Source organism: Doryrhamphus excisus, chromosome 1, assembly GCF_030265055.1.
Source record: "Doryrhamphus excisus isolate RoL2022-K1 chromosome 1, RoL_Dexc_1.0, whole genome shotgun sequence".
NCBI lineage: Eukaryota > Metazoa > Chordata > Actinopteri > Syngnathiformes > Syngnathidae > Doryrhamphus > Doryrhamphus excisus.
The window spans coordinates 9,945,270-9,964,456 of record NC_080466.1 but is presented as its reverse complement, the minus strand read 5'-3'; the positions used below and the strand labels follow the sequence as shown (position 1 = coordinate 9,964,456).

General features: G+C 41.7%; 2 protein-coding genes across 6 annotated transcripts in view; one reads left to right on the top strand and one right to left on the bottom strand.

Annotated features, from left to right (window-relative positions):
* LOC131098063 (protein kinase C beta type-like) overlaps positions 1-3,320 on the bottom strand; it is a 40,717-nt gene extending 37,397 nt beyond the window's left edge. For both annotated transcript variants that reach the window (XM_058045933.1, XM_058045934.1), the window contains exons 1-8: positions 3,248-3,320; positions 3,023-3,170; positions 2,895-2,928; positions 2,726-2,801; positions 2,608-2,649; positions 2,396-2,527; positions 1,641-2,313; positions 1,489-1,532 (exon numbers count right to left, since the gene is read on the bottom strand). The gene's annotated coding sequence lies outside the window, so the exon portion shown is untranslated. The remainder of the gene's footprint in view (positions 1-1,488; positions 1,533-1,640; positions 2,314-2,395; positions 2,528-2,607; positions 2,650-2,725; positions 2,802-2,894; positions 2,929-3,022; positions 3,171-3,247) is intronic.
* Positions 3,321-5,792: 2,472 nt separating this feature from the next.
* si:dkeyp-9d4.3 (caskin-1) overlaps positions 5,793-19,187 on the top strand; it is a 31,484-nt gene continuing 18,089 nt past the window's right edge. For 3 of the 4 annotated variants that reach the window (XM_058045924.1, XM_058045926.1, XM_058045927.1), the window contains exons 1-3: positions 5,794-6,297; positions 12,869-12,920; positions 15,073-15,170. In XM_058045924.1, coding sequence (XP_057901907.1) covers positions 6,204-6,297; positions 12,869-12,920; positions 15,073-15,170 — 244 coding nt within the window. In that variant the 5' untranslated portion in view covers positions 5,794-6,203. Of the gene's footprint in view, positions 6,298-12,868; positions 12,921-15,072; positions 15,171-19,187 lie in introns of all 4 variants that reach the window. The other variant, XM_058045925.1, reaches the window with a different exon arrangement.

Here is a 19,187-nt window from a genome sequence, read left to right as displayed (position 1 = left end):
AATGCGTAAATGTACAGCAAATTTTTAATGACTTAGTGTACTATTACCTCATTATAAAATATATGTTTCTACTTTTTTTGGATTTGAATGTCTTGACAGGTTAGTAAGTATTGCTTGCTACCAAAAATGACTAGAAACAACTAACGGCTAATGAATGTTGGTTCAAACCTAAGTAATTACATAAAGTTTACAGACTGACTAGATGTAACTTCCAAAGCAAATGAGTCAGGATGTAATTCCTGTTGTTTGAATACCAAACAAGCAGCTTACACAAACAAATCAAATACTTGTACATGGTGTGTTTATGAGCTGGTGATTTGGGAAGCTGATCTGAGGTCACCGAGTGGACAACATAGAAGATTTACAGTACACCTCTTCATTCATTCATTTTTCAGTAAGCATTAAGCCTTTAGATGCCCCCTGAACCGACATATGAAAAACCTGTGCATGGGAGGTAGTGAGCCAGCAAGTCCACTGAATTCTGACCTCATAAAGCAAATGTTCTTCTGGATGAATGGGCAGAAATTCCCCCATGCACACTCCAGTGTCTTATAGAAAGTCTTCAGAAGACTGGGTGAAAAAGTTTTTTTACTATGTGTCCCACTTCCTGCCCTAAATCTGACTGGCAGTGGCCCTTTAAAAAAAAATAGTGCTTATCACCTGGGACACACTTTTTTTTTTCTTCAAATGATCCCATTAACCTTCAACGTGATGACGAAACACCACCGTCTTCATAGAGACACATGAATCCATTGGGAGGTATAGAGCTTGTATGGGATGCATGTTTAGTGTTGCTTATTTCAGATTGAACATACCTGTAGAATGTATGCAGTATTTTGGAGCTTTTGCCCCCCCAAATTTTTTTTCCAATTGCATTTTGTCAAGTATAATATATATAGTAATAGTATAGTAATATAAAAATATTTAGCTGATAAACCATTAAGAGTGCTGGATATTATAAAATATATATTGTATATTAATGTATTCATCATACATTATATGGTATATCACAATAGTGAGTGATTGATGGCCACACAATGACAGTATACTATTATAAAAGAGTTTTCCCCCCAATTAATACTATTTGTAATCAAGTTATAAATGAATGATTCATGATTAATCACCTCTTGAAATATGCCTATTTTCACCATATTTTATTAGGAGGACAATATTTTATGTGTGAAAAATAGAAGATTGCTTGAATAACCATTAGTACAATGCTTTCCTACGACCTCCCTATGTTGTGTTTATGTTTGGAGTTCAGCGTGTCTGTGAATGCACCTCGCAGTAGTGTGGTGAGAATGTGATGAGGAAGGACAGAGAGACGTGTTTGCGAGTTGGAGATATCTACAGTCATGGCCGAGCATCTTTTCCATGACATTTGTTTTTGTCCATGACTGTGTGGTGTTCAAACTGAGCATTGTTGTTGCCGTGTTGAAGTAAAAATCTAGTTTAAAAAGGGTTAGACTCTGTAATTTATAAACTCACCTTGACCATTTTCCACAAGCTTGTCCATCTCACTGGATGATTGTCTGTGAAAAAGAGAGAGGAAGAGACTGATTACAGAGTCCTGACAACAGAAGTCAAGCAAACGCGTCCTTCCAGGATCTTGGGTTGTTCTCTGGTTCGAAGCTCCTCACCTCTCCAGTCCATCAATCCTGCTGCAGAATCAATGCAACTTGGTGGTGAGCAGCTGACCCCAGTCAAGCGGGATTGACGCAGGACACTCTAGAGGGGTATTGCACAAAACCAGGATAAGGGATTAAGCCTGGAAATATTGGTTATCCTGGATAAACTTGACCTCCAGTCAGTTGCATGAAAGCAGGACAAGTTTATCCTGGACAAGTAACCATGGTGACTTATTCTCTGCAGCTAGTCTGCTCCAGAGCAGGCTAACATCCATGTTAAGGTTAATCCTGTGGTATTGTACTGCAGTACTGTGAGAAATGAGTGTGTTTTACAGAATTCCCATGTTTTTTCTACCCGTTATATCATCCAAATATTAGAACTGTAATCATTTCATTTGCTGGTTGACTTAGTTTTAGTATTATTTATTAGCACAGTTTATATATAAAGACCAAAAACACATATAAAAAGACAATATTTGAGCAATGAAAGTAAGAAGCCAGACGGAAAATGCGCCGATTTTCCCAGACAACGTTGCTGACCGGTTAATCCAAGACCAATATTTTGCCAATTATTTTTCCTAGGCTTAAATTTTGATTTTTGAAAATAAATTGTCTGATCACCAGTAAATGCATCATAAAAGAAAAGTAAATAGTATAGTATTGTCATCAGTTCTCAGCTGTCAGTCTGCAGTAGAGAGAGGAAAAGGTCAAGGATTAAAAACACACTAAATCCCAAATATGGTTACAGCGTGCATTGTAATACTCACCTCACGTTCCAGTTTCTGGATCTCGAGATCCAGTTTCCTTAGAGTCCTCCTTTTTATTTGAACATCAAGCTCAATCACTTCCAGATTGCGTTTCTCCCTCTGGATTTGGAGATCTGCCAGCTCTGTCTGTTTCTGAAGATGTTTTGCGTACAGTATTCTGATGCTTTGTGAATACCAATTAGCACAACAGGGTTTGTTCATCACATACTCACAATATTACCAGGTTCCTTTTGAGGCTGTGCAGTCTCTAGGTCCTGCAACACATTTTTTACTTTTAATTTATTTTTTGGACTAAATAAGCAGTTAATCTCCACAAATCTGACATGATACCTCAAGCCTAGAGTCCAGGGACAGCATCTCCTCATCTGCAGAGGTACACTCCACAGCTGCAGATGTGCCTCCCCCCCTGCATATATGTACATACATGAATCAAGAGAACTCATTGACATTTGAAAGGACATGGCAAGTCTGTACTTGCAATATAATGTACAATACTAACTGGATCGTCTTCTTGTGGCTCCAAAAGCATAACTCTGTCCCCAGACACCGCAGGCAGATTCAAAGTCAGACAGTATAATATCATGAAATGTGTTTATTCTGTAGTGGAAGTGCAACATATGCATGTACCTTGTAAAAAGCTGCAACTGTCAGCAGCAAGGACCAAGTCTGTTACTGTCCTTCCATCACCAGCCTCCCTTTATTTAAATCGATGGCCAACTCCTCTGCTGGGTGGGCCACCCCCTGTTGCTCCGCAGTGTGCTTTTTTTCTTGACTGCTAAAATCGTAAAGAAATTCATTGACACTAGACAACAAAACTCAAAATACTATTTCAGCTACAATAAAGTAACTTACCAGACTGCAGAATATTTTTGTACTTGGTTTCCACCTGTTGCCAGGTTCTTTTCTGGCCAGACAAGTTTTTTTTCTTTATGAAGGATGATGCAGGAAAATGGATGGATGGATGGATGGATGGAGGATGATGCATGAAACAGAAGAGTAGATAATTTCTTTTTACTTATTTATACTTTACATAACTTGAGTAACATGCACTTCTATGGGCCACATTAAAGCAAAAACACCTATGGATTAGTGGACCTGAAAAGTCATCAGCTCCTCATTCTTTAACTGTAGTGTCTGCTATTGTCTGCCAGGCCTTTTCCCCTCTCCTTTTTAGCAGCACTTGTTTCCTTTTTGGCGTATACTGGCTTTTAGTTCTTCATATTGTTGAAAAAGCAGCTCTTGCTCCGAAGGAGAAAATGAAGACACGCGTCCGTGATCCATTGTTCCAGCGGTGATTCTGTGATCAACTTTGTGGTCTCTTTAAGAATGCCGTGAACACGCATTTATCCCAAACATCTACACCTGGCTTGACTAAGCCGCGTCTCTTCATCCTGGCTTGGCAAACGTGCAATCAATTAATGCAAGAAAGCGCCGACCAGGCTTAGTCAAGCCGTGTCTGCTAATATATATCCTGGATGTCTTTATCCTACCTTTGTGCAATACAGCTGTGCCTCGCCTGTGGCGATCCAGGTCATGTTATCGCCAAGTGTCCAACCGTATCTCTGCAGTCTGGTCACAAAGTCATTGAATATGAGATTCATATTTTTTTATATTGCATAAATTACCTGTGTTATAGTTGAATCCTCCCTAAGCGGTCAAATCTTTAAATGGATGCCTCTTGGCAGTGATTACGTTGCAGCTTTCAGCAACAATCACCAACAGATCAGTATTTTCATTTTGCCGTCTCAATCAGCCTCCGTAGTCTTGGGATTCACTTGACTTCAGAATCATAATGCATCCACTGACTGGTCGAAATCCACCATTAGCAACCGGAGTCCCGCTTGCCACTCCTGCTGTCTCCATTCCATCATCTCTTACCATCCATTCCTCTAGTAATGCTAGACCTGAAAAGATCTCTTAAGTTTCATTGAGAATACTTAGTGATGCCTTTCAGATTAATCACTTCTCCAAAACATCATAAACAATGTCCTGAATGATGTGATTAATCGCTTTAGTTTTGGCTAATATTGCATGTGTATTTGTTGCTCCAAAGACTGTCAGAGAAGCGACTGTATGTTGAGGCAGAAAAGTGTGAATTTCATTCCTTATCAGTTTCCTTCCTTGGGTTTATCATGGAGAGCAGCCAACTAAAACCCGATCCAGCCAACATTTAGGCTGTGGTTGAATGGCTCTCTCCCGTATTAAGGAAGCATTTGCAAAGCTTTCTAGTCTTTTCTAACTTCTACAGATCATCCCAAACTGGAATAGTAAGACATAGACTTCTGTGGCAGAATCCGTATTTTGTTCCCTTAAATGAGCAGCACACCTTATTGGATAGAGGAGTGGGAGCCGTCTTGTCCCCAGTCGCCCAGAAAACTCCACCCATGCTTTCTTTTCACGTTGCGTCAATCCTGCTAAAAAACTATGGTGATGACTTTTTGGATCCTGTCCTGTCACTCCTGTGTGCAGCCTTCTCTTTCTCTTTGTTGCAGAGCCACCTTTATGGACACCTGCATTCAATTTGTCATCAGACCTATTTATACCCTGCCTTGGCAGCAATTAGACACCGGACTGTTTTGCTACTCAGACCTTCTACTTCATGTCCCCAGCTCCTGCTTGCTTATTGGCTATTGCTTCTTTGGGTTTTTGTTCGTCTTGTTTTCTTGTATATTTTGCTACTATTTCCCAAAAAACTGTCCCTTTTTGTTAAGCATTTTCATGACATGTATCCATGTAGCGTGCACTTTGTTTCATACATTTGGTAAATTGCAATTTTGTCTGTGTTTGTATTGAGGTCCAACAATTCGACATTTGTCGCCTTGTGACACACAACCAATATTAAAATATTGTATTTAAATATAAATATATAATATAAAATAAAATAATATGTAGAACGTATCCCCTGTGCATGTGTGGGTTTTCTCCGGATACTCCGGTTTCCTCCCACATTCCAAAAACATGCTAGGTTAATTGGTGACTCCAAATTCTCCATATGTATGAATGTGAGTGTGAATGGTTGTTTGTCTATATGTGCCCTGTGATTGGCTGGCGGCCAGTCCAGGGTTTACCCTGCCTCTCACCTGAAGACAGCTGGGATAGGCTCCAGCACCCCTCGTGAGGATAAGCATAGAAAATGAATGAATGAATGTAGAACACAATACATAGCTACATACAGTACCTGTAATACATAATATGTATTGAGTATTGTAAAAATAGTTTTATTTGAATACAGTAGACACAACACTCCCCTTGGGCACCTTCCAGCCCCTAAAGGTCTCACCTCACGCACACTTCAAAGTCAATGTCAAAAAAAAATTTACGCACGTGCACGTGGGGATTACATCTGGCGTGGCGCGGCGCGTGCACAAGTCGCGCTTGTTTATGTAATGCAGTGTGTGAGTGCGTGCGAGTCTGTCCATCATTTCGGGCGCGAATGTGAGCGCGCGTGACACGTGAGCGAGCGAGGAGGAGCAGGGCGGTTCGAGTGCCACGGTCGTGGTCCACGCACGGCGCGCACGTACAACCGGTCAAATCCTCACACACACGCGGCTAGAATCTGGAAAACGCTCTCTCGGTGTGGCTTCATTTTTGAGATAAAGAAGGCAGAAGCGGTGGCGGTGGACCCCTTTTGGCCCGAATAGGTGCAGCCCTGTCCCGTCAGCATCTCTCACTCTGTCCCCGCGCGCCTCGGCTCCAGAGGGAGGCCCGCAGCGGCGGCAGGATGTAGCGGCGGATTAACGGAGGAGGAGAGAGGGGCGCTCAGAGGAAGAGAGCGGGAGCGAGCGGACCGAGGCGGGACGGAGGGGACATGGGGAAGGACCAGGAGCTGCTCCAGGCGGTCAAGACCGAGGACTTGCTGACAGTTCAGCGTCTCCTGCAGAGACCTCGGCCCGGAAAAGCCAGTGAGTACCAACCCCCCGCCCCCCTCGTCCACATAGGTGTCAAATGTGATGTGAATTAATATATCCTACATTTGCGTGAACCCTGTGACGTTGAATATAATAATGATGACGTCGCGCACGTGTCATAATACACCTGCAATGCTGAATTTGCTACACAAACTACATTTGAATGTTTCTATGAATGCATAGTAATACAGAGAAGATGTGAGTAGCCTATGTGTTACTTGGGGGGAGGGGGGAGACATGATGGCGTGTGTGTGTGTGCGCGCGTGCTCGTGTGCATGCGTGACGTGAGCATGATAGTGATGACGTTGCACGTGTGAGAAAATAACTGATGATTCATTTCAACTGCCCTTGAATGTTTCCATGAATCCATTTAAGTGGATTTGTGTATTTATGAGTGTGTTGTTTGAGGTGGGGACAGGAGGATTGTGGCAGTGTGTGTGTGTGTGTGTGTGTGTGTGTGTGTGTGATGTGAGCATAATAGTGATGACGTTGCACATGTGTGAGATTCCATTAATGTTTGCATGAATGCGTAGTGATGCAAAGATGGTTTATGTGTGCTCTTGTCTTTCTATCCCTGTGCAACTCTTAATGTCTCATCTTTACTATGTGGACATCTTGGCTCTTCCACACAAGCAAAATGAGATGAACCCCTTTTACTTCATTAGACTGTGTATGTGTGCCGTTGAGCATGATAGTAGTGATGTTGCACATGTGAGCTGGTATCTGGAATGAGGAATTTCCACAAAAACTATCCCTTCATTTTGTATAAATGCATGCTAAAACAGACTGATGTGTTTGTGTGTGTAGAAGAGTGAGATAGAAGTGTGTGTGTTAGTGAGGCACGAGTGCATGAAGCTACTGCACTGCTCTTAGGACAGGGGGATTATTGGTGTGTGAAGACACCAGATGTTAATGGTAATAATGTGATGATCACGAGCGTACACGTGATGGCGTTTGCGTGCATGGGTGAGAGTTTTTTGACGGGGTGTCAGCTGGGACTTGAGGTGATAATTAGATTTCAATTACAGGCCTCAAAACAGCCAGTCAGCCTCGACTATTTCATCGCTACTTTCTCACCCCCCTTCTTTTTATAGCTCCTCCTCTCAACTCCTCACCTTCTTCGGGAGCTCACGTCAAGTCTTTTTTTTTTTTTTAACTGGCCTTTAAATTGTACCTCCTTCATGCCATTTCTCCTTTTCCTTTGGTCTCCTTCGCCACCCTCGTCCCTCTCCTCTCCTCTCCTCCCAGCCAGCGGTGCCATGGCAAAGAAAAATGCTTCTCCTCAAATGCCAGAACAAATCAGCTCTGAGTGCTCAGTCCACTGTGTGTGCACAGAGAGAGAGAGAGAGAGAGAGAGAGGGAAGTGGGGAGTGAGAGAGCTGAGGATGAGGCAGGATGCATAGAGATTAGGATGCAAGGTAACAAAACAGGAAGTCACAGTAAGAGGTTAAAATGGTGACCTATGGAAGGTGTGTGATCCGACATGAGACCAGGTTTATGTTTGAATTATTGAAGAGGTCTCTCTGTTGGAGAATCGACACTGCACTCCTCTCCTTCACTGATGGGCAATGGCATAAATGTTCCTGTTCTATGGTCTGGAAAATTATTCAGTCATTATTACTTTTTTAAGTTGATTCGTGATGACAGACATCATTGATGTATGTGTATTTGCTCTTTATTCCGATAAGAAATTAAATAAATAAATACATATTCAATAATAATAATCTTGGCTAATGGAAATTAACGTGTTTTTTTGAACAAATCAAAACAAGTAGAACAACAACGGAAAGGCAGCTGAGGCTCAGATGCAGAACCGCAATACAATAAATCCTACTGTTATAAAAATATGTATATTCGTATAACTGTGGCGAGAAAAACACGTCTGCCCCCTTCCTGATTTCTTATTTTTTTTGCATGTTTGTCACACTTAAGTGTTTCAGCTCATCAAACAAATTTAAATATGAGTTAATGGCAACACAACTGAACATAAAATGAAGTTTTTAAATGAAACTTTGTATTATTTCCCCCCCCAATTGAGATCTATCTGTGTGGTAAAGGTTATAAACCCACTTCTAGAGCTTTGGAACACAAGTAATCAGGTAATCAAAATTACCCCAAGAGCGCAGTAATGACCCATCCAAGAGGTCACAAAAGACCCCACAACAATCAGACCTCAGCAGACCTCACTTGCCTCAGTTAAGGTCAGTGTTCATGACTCCAACATAAGAAAGACACTGGGCAAAACCGGCCTGCTTGGCAGAGTTCCAAGATGAAAACCAATGCTGAACAAAAAGAACATTAAAGCTTCTCTCAATTTTGCCAGAAAACATCTTGATGATCCCGAAGACCTTTGGGAAAATACTCTGTGGTCTGACGAGACTAAAGTTGAACTTTTTGGAAGGGGTGAACCCCATTACATGTGGTGTAAAAAATAATGCTGCATTTCAGAAAAAGAACATCATTGCAACAGTAAAATATGGTGGTGGTAGTGTGATGGTCTGGGGCTGTTTTGTTGCCTCAGAACCCGGAAGGCTTGCTGTGATAAATGGAACCATGAATTCTGCTGTCGATCAAAAAATCCTGAAGGAGAATCCGGCTATCATGACCTCAAGGTGAAACCAACTAGGGTTCTGCAGCAGGACAATGATCCAAAACATACCAGCAAGTCCACCTTGGAATGGCTGAAGAAAAGCAACATGAAGACTTTGGAGTGGCCTCATCGAAGACCTGAATCCTATTGAGCTGCTGTGGCATGACCCTATGAAGGCGCTTCAGGCTGGAAAACCCCCCAATGTGGGTCATTGAGTTACAACAGTTCTGCAAAAATGAGTGGGCCAAATAGACTCATTGCAAGTTATCGCAAACGCTTGATTGCAGTTGTTGCTGCCAAGGGTAGCCCAACCAGTTATTAGGTTTAGGAGGCAATCACTTTTTCACACGATATGGCTTGGATTTTTTTCTCGCTTCATTATGAATTTTGTGTTCAGTTGTGTTGTCATTGACTAATATTTACATTAGTTTGATGAGCTGAATTTCCACAAAGTAAGATTCAATATTAATAAACTAAATATTTTGGCAGAAAACCTGTTTATGACTTTCTAAATGCAATTTTTTTAACCATTATTGGAACCTCGCAGACATGAAATAACAACCCTATTGTCACCTTTACACCCCAGTTATTCTTTGTTTACACCACAGTGTGCAACTGTGATGCGCAGGCAATGGGATCACTGCATGGACACAACAGACGGCCATCCATTTCAAACAGGATGCCACCAAGCTAACCAGTTAGCGGCATTAGCTTGACAAAAACAGCACAGACGGTGAAGGTTTCGTGAACATTTGCTTACTTATTAATTATAAGTTATTCACAGATGATGCCTTCATTATATAGTGTTAGGCAATCAAAGGTTGTTTGCTTAATATCCAGGCAGATGATTCTCTTATGAGGGTTTGTTTATTCTTGAAGATATATAAACTTACAGAGCAGGAGTGAGAGCTTTTCTTCATCACAGTGCTTGCATACCATCAAGTTTGAATCCTGTACATACGCGATCACTTCCTGTTAATAGGACTTCAAAATAAAACACAATTTTCTACATTTCCATTTTGCACTGAATGTTAACTAAAAGGAATGGTAACTCATTGCTGCCTCTAGAGGTTGGGGTATTACAAGTGGATTATTAATTTGCTTGCTCTTAATTTGTGAATATTAACCACTGCTCACATTAAAAGGAGACACACACTTCTCATTGTTGTTATCTTTACAGGGTTTCCCTTACTTATTGCCCACCGACCTAAGGTCACTTTTACATACATGTGCGAATCTGCAAACATGCAGCTAAATTATGTTTGGCAAGCCAAAGGGAGAAAAAGGATTTGAGAACATTCCTTATAATGAGAACCCGGGAGACAAACCCATCCACTTCGTATTTTACGGGGTCTTGGGGGTCTGTCCCCAAAAGTTGCCTGCCAGCAGTTCACAAGTTCTGTCCGTGAAGACCAAATTAAACTGGAATAACTTGATTTCACGCTGATTACCTTCTAGTACATCCTAACACATTCGGAGTTTTGTCGAAATATCACACTTAGCTATCCATGCCAAGCGACTGACCGTATGTGAGATGCATATGCAATGGCACATTGTGCGGTTACCATAGTAACCAAGTCCCGGTTGCAGTGTCACAGCTAAAATTACCATAAAAACTGTGAACTCCAGTCGACCCTCGAAAAGACAATGTAATGATTATGAGGCAAAACATAAATTATTACTTATTACATTATTGAAGCTACAGTTTCACAAGACCTGTATTTTTAAAAATCTGCCTTGACAAAGTAATGCTGAGATTCTATTGACTGCAAACAGTGTGATTAATTATACATCATGGATAGAGTGTAGTGCTCCACGCCTGACTTGTTGTAACGAGAACAACCTATTGAGAAATAGATCATCATGGTGGATAGTGTTGGCTGCTGGGGTCATGTGACTGACTGACAGTCTGAGGCTGACACAGATATCTGTACTCATTGATTCGGTTGCCAGTGGGGGGAAGGGATGGCTCTTTTTTTCTTCATTTTAATCCAAGTGCAATGGAAATGGGGGGCAGCACACGTGCACACAAACACACACACACATGCATGCATGTCAGCTGCCGGGTGTAAACAGAGCGCCACAACCACCAATCAGCTAGCACTCTTTAGCAAATTACAGGGGAAATTAGAGTGTGAGAGCAGGATGAAGGGATGAAGTGCAGATAGGGATGCGGAGAGAGGGAGAAGCTTTTCACCAGATTACAGAACAGCCACAGATTATGGCCTGGTGGATTATGTGGGTTTGACAAAAAAAAAGTAGAGGCAGAGAACCAAACAAGCAGAAAGAGGGAGAGAGAGAGAGAGAGAGAGAGAGAGAGTGTGTGTGTGTGTGTGTTGCATCAGCATGCTCCTTCCTGCATTTTGGTGTCTTCATCCTTCTTATGTGCTTTCAAAGATCAAGGTTATCACATGCACGCATGCTCACGTCTCTATGATCAACAGCAAAGGAACCCAAACATTAGAGCTATAAGAGGTCACACATACACAAATACCTCACACACTCACACTGTGCTTTTCCCACAGATAAGTCCACATCTGCCACACTCACGACCAAACTGAAATCTATTTTTTTCAACTTTCACTTGAGGACATGATCGGCAAAATTTTGTTAAGTCTTTGCGTGCAAAAATATACTTCTTATTCTTCCAAAATCAAATTTGTAAATCAATTTGTAAATTAATTAATTCATTTTCTATACTGCTTCCCTGGACTGGTTGCCAGCCAATCACAGGGCACTTATAGACAAACAACCATTCACACTCACATGCATACCGATGGACAATTCGGAGTCGCCAATTAACATAGCATGTTTTTGGAATGTGGGAGGAAACCAGAGTACCCGGAGAAAACCCACGTACGCACACAGAGTTGCTAGAGAGTGAAATCAAACTTGGGTCTCCTAGCTGTGTGGCCTGCGTGCTAACCACTCATCCGCCGTGCAGCCGTTGCCTGCACATATTTGGTATAAATATAAGATTCCCAGGAACCACATCATCAACAAACTGATCCAAACTGGGATTGAACTTGCGCCCACACCATGTGGTCCCCCCATGGATTGTGGGTCCCTATGCACAGAGTGTGTTCTGCATGTAGGGATGGGCGGCTCTGACTCAAGTAAACCTCAACCGCTGAGGCATTTGTGTGCTCACTTTGCAAGTCCAAGGAACCTCACTCCATTCCTCACTTTCAGTGTTGCTATATTTACTCTAAGAATGGTGGGTTGTTGTAAGATTCACACTTTTAATGTAAATGTACGGGTGTGGTAACATTTGCAAGTCTGGTTAACCTCCCTTCAGCCACTTTCCACTGGTATGTGTTGTTTCTATCTATGTAATTTACAGTATACATTTACAATACATTGTAAGATGTTCACATTTTCCTGGTTTGAGATCTATATTAGCTAATTTAGGCAGTAGGCTACACTGTTAGTTGCTGCCAGTGTAATAACGTACATATTCCTAATCATTAAGCAGACCAAGATGTGTTTAAAAGACGATTAACATTTGAGATTTTATCATAAATACTAAAACATAAACCATTTTTAAATATACTAACTACAGCAGTTGTGACTTTGCCACAATGAGGTTACCAGAATTAATGTGCACGGTCATCGACTGCATCAGACAACAAGAAGAGGAGTGTGGATTGATGGATATGATTAAGATATGAATAATGACACTAATAACGCAAAATAGTGTCCTTTTTCTGACTAGTGGTGACTCTGCAGGCTCCTTTAAACATGACAGTGACATTACACTTTTGCGTGTTTGGTCACTTGCTCTTCGCTCCTCTCCCATCTGGTGGGACCATTGTAGTTTTGAAGCGCTCAAGGGCGTGAAAGTGCTGCAGTATGCGGGAAACCTGCAGGGAATAGAAGAATATGTAAAGTAGAGAATATATTAATCCTTAGCTTTTTTCCCACATTCGGTTTAAAATAGGACTGTTTCTATAATGTCCCCTCCGTGTCTTTCAGAGCTCCTTGGAGCAACCAAGCGGGTGAACGTCAACATCCAGGATGCAGACGGGTAAGGAGCAATGCATTATTGTTGTCATATTGTTTGGCCCTCAATTCCCCAACATCTTCAGTTTTAGTAAGAACATTATTAGAAACGTTCTTTGAGTCAAAAGTTGTTGTTTTTTTAACAGAACCAGGCCTGTTGAAAGTACAGTGTGTGTTCATAGCAACAGGCTTGTGAATATTCATCACAGCTGAACTGTTCGGGTTGTCACAGCAGACATTTCGCCTTTCATCAATTCATCCTCAAAGACTACAGTAGGTTCGGACACCCACCAGTCAGACTAGACAGTCCAGTTGGATTGATTGAATTCCCTGAGAGTTTATAGCAATCAGGAGATCTAGTATTAGTCCCACGTTTCATGCTTGGCACTTTACTTTGTTCTTATGTGGATGTTTGTGCCACATAGAAATGTGCAGCTTACCCAATTGCATTGTTGTGTTGACAGCAGGAGGACATGTATGAATAGTCATGATTTTTGTAAATAACTATTTTAAAGTAACAACATATGGAATTTTTTCTATAACTTACATTCTTGCAGTATTTGTCTCTTTTTGAGAACTACGTCCAGTGGTATCACAGTAAAAGAAGCAAGTAATGTAATGTCAAGTAATGTAATTTGTATGAGAGAAGAGCTGATGTAAATATCCGTGTTGGTTGTTTTCGATATTGGTAATGAAGTGCTGGTCCCAGATACGGACCCAGTGATGGCCCTTTACAGACCCGTGACCAATTAAGGTGAATGGGAAATATAATATAGAACATATTATCATGTTTGTGGATCCACAGTCGAAAAACATATAGGTTAGCATACACAGCATACACTGTGATCCATACCAAGGATAAGCAGCATAGAAAATTAATGAATGAATATATTACACAATTGTAGGGAAAATCACCTTTTAAGCTACTGCATAATAAATCTTTGAGGGACGATCCTTTTCTGTTCTAGCATGCCTTTTTCTTAGTGATCAAACCTGGATGGATGAGTTTGGTGAGGACCTCAAGTACGTCAAACGCCTGTGGGATGAGCTAGCACAGATATGATGTCCAACATTAGCGACAACCGACCTCACACATATTCCGGATAAATGGACAATAATTCCCACAGACACGACTCCATATTTCTCTTTCTTGTTCGTACTGTTGATGTAGTCTCAAAAGGTACACATATGCAGTCTGAAGAAGGCCAACAAGGCATCAGTTATGGGAAGCTGAGCTGCATCCATGCAGATCTTCTCCAGGCAGCATTATTTTTGACAGGGCAACAGGAGTCCAGAACATTCAAACAGAAATTCTCCATAAAATCTAATTAAAATATTTAATATATCGTTAACTTTCCCCATAGTTGCCATCAATGAAACATAGTCAGTGCTCATCCATATATCCCATGCATATTGTGTCTGTAATGATGTTTCCATCTTCTGCAGCACCTGAAGGTTTCCTGGGCTGCCTGCATATAAAACTGATTGAGCACTTCCCTGCTGCATCCATTCTCAATAATGCATACTCGTACACACCTTCAGGCCTTCAAAACCCATTTCATCAGCCGAAGAGACACAATCACTTTTTGCCTGCCTGGGCTGCTTAAAGCTCATTCCTCCACTAAACATTCAGAGGGACTACTCAGAGACCCTGAATTACTTCAAGGAATCAAACACTAAAAAGTCAATCACAGTATCATAAGTGTCAATCATAGCTACAGTATAAGGGAGTGGAAAGTCGAAAGTCTTCCCTAAAATGTGCAACTCTTCATTCTGGACTATTTTTAGGTTAATTATATGTGCACATGCTTGGTTTGTCATTGTTTCATTTGGCTCCATTTTTTTAACACGTTGATTGGAATCAGATAATTTCTTGTTTAATGACTGATGATTGGTGGACTTGGCTCCAGGGCCCAGCCTTTATATTCACCGGGATCCATTAGACACTCACACACACCCACATGCGGGCGTAGTGTGTACTAGTGCGTACTAGGCTCGGCTCTAGGGCAGAGCGATTGCTTATTAATGGAAGTAGGTCATTTGCCCCCTTCCTGTCTCTCATATTGAGCCGATGGGTGGAGCTGTTCTACCCAAAAGATTATCTCAGCAAAGTTATGCTGGTATTACACATATGTGAGTACTGGTGTTTAAAATTGACATTTCATCTGTGTGTCAAGGTTGTCACCGCTACATCATGCTGCTCTGAGTGGCAACAAGGAGCTGATCTCTCTGCTACTGGATGCTCAAGCAGCTGTGGATATTAAAGACAATAAAGGTAAATAAATGCACTAATGTATACTGTGTATGACATTACACTGTTTACTATGTTCAAGGTATCCTTCAGTGTTCTTTTTAGAAATATCATCCAAATTATGAGAATCACAGCACAGTGGGTGTGCCCAGAGGCAGGCCGTGCGTGGAATAAATTAAAACAGGCCGTTTTGGAAATTCAAGGAAATACAGTTGGAAAAGGTACAGATTCTGGAAGAGCTAGAAAGCTTTCTGTGCGGGTTATCGTGTGTATCTGCTCCACAACTTTAACTGCTGCTTTTTTTTACAGCGGTAATGCTGTAATGCAAGGCCTTGCTAAGCCTTTATGACTATGGGACTTTGGGATTTCAAAATCTCTCATTCTATGAACTTCATCATTGCTCCTGTATTACTACTGTAAGTCGGTCCTGCCTTCTAACACTGTCATTGGCTGGCTGTTCAGTGGTTGTCGATGCATCACTGGACCTAATGGACTTGAGTCAAGTTACATTACGGAACATCACATGTTTACAGTTAGACAATTTAACATGTCCGAAAAAGGTGTGGGAAGACGCAGATCTTATTTAACACCACCCATCCTCCGTGTCTCAGCAATTTTCTAACACATTCAAACCATTGGTTTCATATGGTCTAGTTTTTGGATTATTCCGTTTTCATAAAAAAATGTGCCTTTGTTTTTGTGCACTGTCTCGGTTTTTGTACAGTAGGCCGTGTACTGTATCGTTCTGTGAAATCCAGTTCCCAAACAAAGCACCCTACACGTTACTGACTCACTGTGCAATTTTTTTATTGAATATTACATGTGAATACTTAATAACTCGCCATGGCGCCCAAAGAAAGTTGTGCCAGTGCCAGGTGAGAAACACTTTTGAATTCGATCTTGCTATGAGAATTACGCATCAACAATAAATTTCACCCATTCATAATTTTTCATTATTTCACATTGTTTTCCGCATGTAAAACTGGAATTATTCTTGTTAATATTTCTGGGAATGGATTTGTTGGATTTATATTATTTCCTATGGGAAACATTACCTCAGTTTTTGTATGTTTGGGTTGTTCACACTTCCATAAATTCATTAAAGTCAATAAAAAAATTGCCAACATTTATTTGTGGCAAAAAGGACAGAATAAAATAAGCCCGTTACGCAATGGCAAGGTGAGCTTGCAGAGGAGAGAAATAATATTTGTGAAAAGTGACAGATTTGTGTGCACAGCAAACAGAGAACAGAAGCGAGGCTGAGAGCCAAGAGGACCCAAAGCAGCACAGACACCCCCCCTAATATCACCATCCCAGTCTGGCAGAGCAGGAGAAGAAAGAACTCTCAGGGCAGATGGGAGAAGCAAATCCTCCAGGATAGAGAACTAGGTCTTTCCAAGTCTGTTATGCCTGGTGTGTCTCTAAATGGATGCAAACTCTTTATGCAAGCTGCAGTTCACCACAGAGAGGTTGCAAGGAAACCATATGTACCGCTTTCATTACTTTACCCAACATCGGAGCCTTCAAATGTTCATATTTTATTAATCTCCTTCGCTGCCTCCTTAACCAATTTCTCATCTGTTCTTCTGTCAGATACTTTCATTCAAGCTACAAACTTCTACCATCACAGCCAGGAGATAAATGTTACACAAGATGCCAAGATAAGGTGACTGGGCATCCCTGTTGATTCGTGCCTGCCAAAAAAAATGAACTGGAAAGAATCCAATCAGCTCTGCCAACATGCTCCTGGCGGGCGGAATTGAAATTCAAATGATAGAAAACGGTGTCTACTGTCATGCCCACTTTGCCGAACACTGGCAGTAATGTGTGAAGTTATAGAGCAATCCAGTGTTCTCTGACAGAAGTGTGTCAACACTGTCTGACGAAACGAGCTGCTCAGCCTCTGCAACAACAGTACCTGGACCAGCTTTGTTTGCATTTGTGCCCATTATAAAAAGATATTATATTAATATGATGACATACATTCATTATTGATTTACATTCCCTGCACAATAGAACCTCATATTAGCTAGCTTTCGCAACTGTGTCTCGATCAATTGGAAAGAAAGAATATACCAATCAATTATTGGTATACCTTGCAATACAGAATCACTTACCTTTTTGTAACTATTTATTTTAAATATGTTTTAAATGTGTGCATTATTGTATGCATGTTTAAATATAGAGGAACCTTGGTTAGCGTCATTAATCCATTACAGAAGTTCCAACTCTAACCAAAACGGACGGTAACCAAATAAATTTTTCCCATAAGAAATAATCATTCATTCATTCATTTTCTACCGCTTTTTCCCCACGAGGTTCGCGTGGGTGCTGGAGCCTATCCCAGCTGTCTTCGGGCAAGAGGCGGGATACACCCCGGACTGGTCGCCAGCCAATCACAGGGCACATATAGACAAACAACCATTCACACTCACATTCATACCTATGGACAATTTGCAGTCGCCAATCAACCTAGCATGTTTTTTTGGAATGTGGGAGGAAACCGGAGTACCCAGAGAAAACCCACGCATGTACGGGGAGAACATGCAAACTCCACACAGAGATGGCCGAGGGTGGAATTGAACCCTGGTCTCCTAACTGCGCTCTAACCACTAGACCGCCGTGCCGCCCCTGGACAAAATTTGTTCAGTTTTATTTTTTTACATTTTTGGAGTATGTTATTTACCTTTACAAATTGCTTAGTAATTTTTTTAATTATTATTATTACAATTTTAGTTCTCCGGGTACTCCGGTTTCCTCCCACATTCCAAAAACAATTTAATTGGTTAATTGGTGACTCCGGCGGCACGGTGGTCTATGGGTTAGCGCGCAGACCTCACAGCTAGGAGACCAGGGTTCAATCCCACCCTCGGTGTGGAGTTTGCATGTTCTCCCCGTGCATGCGTGGGTTTTCTTCGGGTACTCCGGTTTCCTCCCACATTCCAAAAACATGCTAGGTTAATTGGCGACTCCAAATTGTCCATAGGTATGAATGTGAGTGTGAATGGTTGTTTGTCAATATGTGCCCTGTGATTGGCTGGCGACCAGTCCAGGGTGTACCCCGCCTTACGCCCAAAGACAGCTGGGATAGGCTCCAGCGCCCCCCGCGACCCTCATGAGGAAAAGCGGTAGAAAATGAATGAATGAATTGTTGACTCTGAATTGTCCATAGGCATGAATGAGAGTGTGAATGGTCGTTTGTCTATATGTGCCCTGTGATTGGCTGACAACCAAACCCGGGTGTACCCCGCCTCTCGCCCGAAGGCAGCTGGGATAGGCTTCAGCACCCCTGCGACCCTCGTGAAGATAAGTGGTAGAAAGTGAATTAATTATTTAATGAATGATTACAATTTTATTCACATAAATGTTGTATCCTGGTTCTCGCCACTCTTCAGGGTCAAGTTCTAATGTTCTCCGTTGTCTTATCTTGTTTGTTGTCTTGGGTAGAATTTACCCACACTGGCCTTTGTCTGCGAAGGGTCATGTGAGCATTGACACTCCACACACTTGAGATCTCTGGGTCATGGAGTTGGTCAAAGCAGAATTTGAAGGGGATTCCTGGAGGAGGAACACTGACAGTCGCCGCATATCATCTGTGGCTGCTGAAATATCCGCCAAACTGTTGCTAAAAGAAAAAGCAATGTGCTCTTGCTGGGATAGGTGCATTCATGTCGGACATACTAATACCACTGTGATTCCACAGACATGGGGAAAATCACAGGATTGCCCAGAAGAAGCCATGCGCACTTGCCGGGAAAGGTGCTTTAATGTCGGACACACTATGCCTGCACTCAGTAAACGTGGACATACGTTAGCACTCTTTGAGTTCATACAAGGTAATTCAGGGGTCTCCAGTCAGTAGTTCATGAGCTACCAGAAGCCGAAAAATGAGCACAATAGGTACCCTTTAATATTAAATCCTACTTTGTGAAAATTCAGTTATTCCGGTCAGGTCTCTAACCAATTAACCACAATAACCACAAGGGACAACTGTATTTATTATGTTAGCTGGTCCTTTTGTGGCAGAGCTGAAATAGAGCA